The sequence below is a fragment of the Talpa occidentalis genome, unplaced genomic scaffold (genome assembly GCF_014898055.3).
Source record: "Talpa occidentalis isolate TD23 unplaced genomic scaffold, MPIMG_talOcc4v2.1 talOcc4.5, whole genome shotgun sequence".
Taxonomy (NCBI): domain Eukaryota; kingdom Metazoa; phylum Chordata; class Mammalia; order Eulipotyphla; family Talpidae; genus Talpa; species Talpa occidentalis.
In genome coordinates, this window is record NW_023604861.1 from 93,915,012 (window position 1) to 93,919,877 (window position 4,866).

At 43.8% G+C, this 4,866-nt stretch overlaps 1 protein-coding gene across 1 annotated transcript; it reads left to right on the forward strand.

Moving 5' to 3' along the window:
- LOC119259882 (signal recognition particle 14 kDa protein-like) lies at positions 1-608 on the forward strand. Its single transcript, XM_037528860.2, has one exon. It carries the CDS (start codon positions 1-3, stop codon positions 328-330), a length of 330 nt encoding a protein of 109 aa, XP_037384757.1. The 3' UTR covers positions 331-608.
- Positions 609-4,866: the final 4,258 nt, after the last annotated feature.

Here is a 4,866-nt window from a genome sequence, read left to right on the forward strand (position 1 = left end):
ATGGTGCTTCTGGAAAGCGAGCAGTTCCTGTGGGAGCTGACCAGGCTTTTCCAGAAGTGCCGGGTGTCGGGCAGCGTCTTCATCACCCTGAAGAAGTATGATGGTCGAACTAAACCTATTCCAAGGAAGGGCTCGGTGGAGGGGTTTGAGCCCTCTGACAACAAGTGTCTGTTAGCTACTGATGGGAAAAAGAAGATCAGCACTGTGGTGAGCTCCAAAGAAGTGAGTAAGTTTCAGATGGCTTGTTCAAACCTATTGAGAGTTAACATGGACGGTCTGAAGAAGAGGGACAAAAAGAGCAAGAGTAAGAAGAGCAAAGCAGCACAGTGATGGACACCCGATTTCCAGCTTTCACCAATTAACCACTGAATTGCTGTTTTTCCTTTTGGCCACAAGGCTAGATATTTGGTTCCCCTAAAATAACTGTCCTTATGTGAGATAAGAGTTATTCTGGATGAGAGAAGGGCTTCTGTGTTTACAGGGTAGTTGTAAGACGCCAGTTTGTTTTAGATGGCTAACTGATCTCTGTTGCATGGCTGTAAATTCCTGGATGATAGTTTAAAGTCTCTGTAGCCATCTGTGCGAAGAGCAATGTATCATCATTAAACCTGTTTGTCAACACCGGGAAAAAAAAAAAAAAAAAACTTTACTGGTCTAGTTCCTGCTGTCTGCTTGGGATAGAAACCCTTGAAGTGAGCTAACTGCCTTCATGGACTTTATCCTCCAGCACCACAGACTAACTCTGATAGGATCAGGGAAGCCTCCATCCTATGATGGCCTGGGGCACAGCAATTACTGGGCCCATCAGAGGCCTCCCTCAGGGATTGGAGCTGACAGACTGGAGGGTGAAGGCTGCTGAGAGTTAGTCTCAGGGCTGCCATATGAGTTGTCAGCAAGTTGGAGTTATGAGGGACAAGAAACTATAATGGAGCAGTTAATGAAAATAATATTAATAACATTTATGGTAATAAAAACTAACTTTTGTTTTTCATTCTCTAAATGCCAGGCTCAGTTCTAACTACTCTGTGATATTGTCTCATTTAGCCTTCATGGAGACTGGAAAGCCCCGGCAAGTTTCCAGATAAGGAAATTGAGACACAGAGAGACAGTAAATAACTTGGTCCAGACCCACAGCTAGGAAAGGGCAGATCTGGATTAGGTCTACACTGGGCTAGCCCTTGCTGTCTCCTGCCACTCAAGGGAGCAGAATTTGCTGCGTTAGGATGGTGACAAGTAACGCGACTCCCTCCTGCCCCTTGATTTCCTGAGTCTGAATATCTGACTCTGTGGCAGGACTAGCACAGGATTCTACCCTTGGAACTATCATCCTCTCCACACTTCTCGAGCCAGTAGAGTAGCTCTGCTTCTTGCCCTGTGAAATGGGGGCAATGAGAAATGTAGCAGACCACGCAAGGCCTAATCTTGAGTTAGCTTAGGAGGACAAGTTAGGGCTGGGGGAAAATTCCACAATACAGGCCAGGTTCCCGTCAAAAATGAGATGTATGTACCTTTTGTACCTAAAACACGGGATGTGGTGAAAGGCTCTGCTGCTTGTAACAGCACAGTTTGGCTTCTGTACTCCTTCTTGCTGTGGCAACTGCAAACTCCAAGGTGCGATTTTTTGGCTTTAAAAACCCTTATCACCCCACCCCGCTCGGAACTGCTCCCACAGAGGGACAATCACCCTCTGGCTAATAAAGGCTTTTTCCAAATTTGATTTAGACACGGGGCTGTGTCTAGGGGAAGACACTACAACATTTTTGGAGGCCCCAGCGAGATTGCTTCCTAGCACGCCGAGGCAGCTTTCCCCCAGAGCGGCTTTAGACACCCCTCTGAGGGAACATGAGACCAGAACTGTGCCTTTTGCCTTTTGTTCTGCAGATTTGAGTGTCTTGAGTCTTGGTGTCCTCCGGAGGTGAGTTTGTGTTTGAGCGCTCTCTGGTATTGGGGACTCAAGGGAAGGCTGCATGCAACATTACTTCCAGAGTCCAGGGACAGTAATGAGACGTCATTGCCTCCTGTGGTAGAAGACCCCCTGTGCCTTCTTTGGTTCAACTGATCCGTCGGCTGACCAGTTGGTTTTTGTGTGGCCACTTGTCTCTGTTTTTTGTCTCTTGTTTGTCCATTTTTGCCGTCTATTTCCCTTTCCATTTCAGATCGGGAACCATGGAACTTCCAGAAAGGGAGAGATGGTTATAACCTTCAGTGTGCATGTATGTGTGAGAGAGAGTGGTTTGTGTTCCACAGACCATGGAAGAACAGACCTCCATGAAAGGTGAGGCAGCTTGCATCCATTGGCAGGACTGGAAAAACCCTGGAAACCTGGAGAAGAGGAAATCTAGGTAAAGTCCGGTAAGACTGTGACTTTGATGAAGCCTCATGGATTGGGTATTAGAAAGCTCACTCCAAGCCCTGTGGCATTTTCAACAAAGCCAACAACATTCTGTTTGGTTATTCTGCCCTGAGAGTTTATGCAAATATAGGGGAAATTATTTAAAATTAGATTTGGTTGACTATTTATTTTACAAAACTGGGATGAGGGTAGAGAAATTATGTCTCAGTAACTGTATTAGTCTCTGCTCCCTTCAGATAGGCCTTATCCTAAATGTTATCATCTTGAGAAAGAAAAAAGTAATCTTATTACATTTGGGACTAAAATATGTTGCATACCTAATTACAGCCACACTGCCACCAAAGCCTTAACATCATGTCGGAAACTGTGGCACCAGCAAGTTTAGGCCTTCCATGAACTCTTGTTCAAGACCCAGGGATAGGATGTCTGTGAGTAAACGCTGAATGAGATGCTTTAGCAAAGGCCCTGGGACATGTTTGTCGGGTAACTGCACACTCTGAGACCTCAGAGAGGCGTGTTTCTGTTCATTTCAAGATGGAGCCCTCATGCTTTGGGATCCTCAGGGTTCCGGGGGATACAACCCAGCTTTGTAGCCCTGCCAGAGATGGCCACACCCTGCAGGTCTTGGGAGCAGTGCAGAGGGATTAGCGCCTACCACCAAGCATCTGACTATTAGGTAAATGAGTTGAAGTCATTGTTGGAGAGTAATTTCTAAAGGTATGAAGTCCAGTCATGGCTCACATGGGCAGAATATGGATACATGTCACCCCCCCAAATTCATGCACAGATTGGTATGCCCAGGGAAGCGTGGGTCAATAATGAAAAATCTAATATTGATAAAGCCTGGTAGGAAGTGTACCAACTTGTTGGTCATGTTGATTTTTCATTTAATTTATGTGTGACAATTACTCAGTTTTTGTACTTAAAAAAATGAGCCTGAAAACAATGAAAGAAAAGAAAGGAACACTTCTCCCCCTCCTCAAATATACTAGCAAATAAACCAACTATATAGTTTGTTAGTATAGACTTTGTCCTGTCTGGGTTGTGTGGTGAGGCAGGCTGGTGTGAATCATCAGTACTAAGAGAAAAAAAGAAGTAGGAGTCTCCAATCATGGAGTGTCCAGCTGGGAAATAAAATTCCAGAAAGGTGGGATCAGTGTTTCCAATCCTGTGACATGAGGTAGGAGGGCAGTGTGTGTGACAAGGGTCAGGTACTGGGACACCCAATGACAGCAGACAACATGCAGTGAGGCCACAAAGGAAGCCTGAGTCATTTAGGTCGTTCTGGGATTCAGGTGATGGGTGTGGCAAGGGAGAGAGAGGGCTCAGAGTGGGTTTTAAGTACAACATTTGGAAGGCCTGTGGATTCGCATCAGCCATAGAAGTCAGAGATGGAAGTTGCTAATGACTTTGGAGCATCTTAAAAGGAGGGGACCCCTATCAAGGGTGGTGTTGGGGTGGAAGAGTTATAAGAAGTAATGTGAAGGAGAGCAAATGATGGTTTAATGCCGCGGACCAACACAGCAGTGAACAATGAGGCCATTTTGGGGTTGAGAGACTGCGCAGGGTGGTCAGGGATTCGGCTAAAGAAATGACAAACAGACACACTTCAAGAGAGAGTGTAAATCTGAGTGTAATTTTCTTTGAGTTTGTGACCAGTATATATGTTTTCCAAGAGCACAGGAACAATGAATATCAATGAAATCAGCTTGCTCATGGGCTCAGCCTATCACCGACAGGGCAGTGATTTACATCTGGACCCAGCCTCATTCCTAAGTAGATAGACCATTAGTTTTGTTTTTAAACTATATAATAGCATTTTTTACTAACTACTTTTTTACCTAAACTATATTTTATTATTACAGGGTTTAGTAATGTTTCATTTGAGTCAGACTTGTTTTAAGGATTTCATATGATTTTTTAATTAACAAGCAATGACCTTTATAGAAGAAAGAAGGAAGTTTATTTATTTATTTATTTTTTACTGTTTCATTGTTTATTTTTTTTTTAAATAATAAATTTTATTTTTATATTCCCCATACAATTGCAGCCCCCCCATTCTGACCCCAATCCCTCCCCTCCCGCCCCCGCCCCCCTAAAAGTGTCTCTGGTTCATAGTTTTTTGTTGATTTTGATTTTCACTTTCTTATAGTTATTCATTTTCCTGGTCCCTTATTTAAGTTTTCTAGATTCCTGCTATGAGTGAGACCATCCGGTATTTTTCTTTTTCTTTTTGGCTTATTTCGCTGAGCATGATCCCTTCCATCGCCATCCATGTTGCTGCAAATTGCATGTGTTTATCTTTTTTGAATGCTGAGTAATATTCCATGGTATATATGTACCACATCTTGATCCAGTCATCTATTTTTGGGCATTTGGGTTGTTTCCAAAGCTTAGCTATTGTAAACAGTGCTGCTATAAACATAGGGGTGCAGGTGCTCTTTGGAATTGATGTTTCTGTGTCCTTTCGGTAAATACCTAGGAGTGGAATTGCTGGATCATATGGAAGCTCT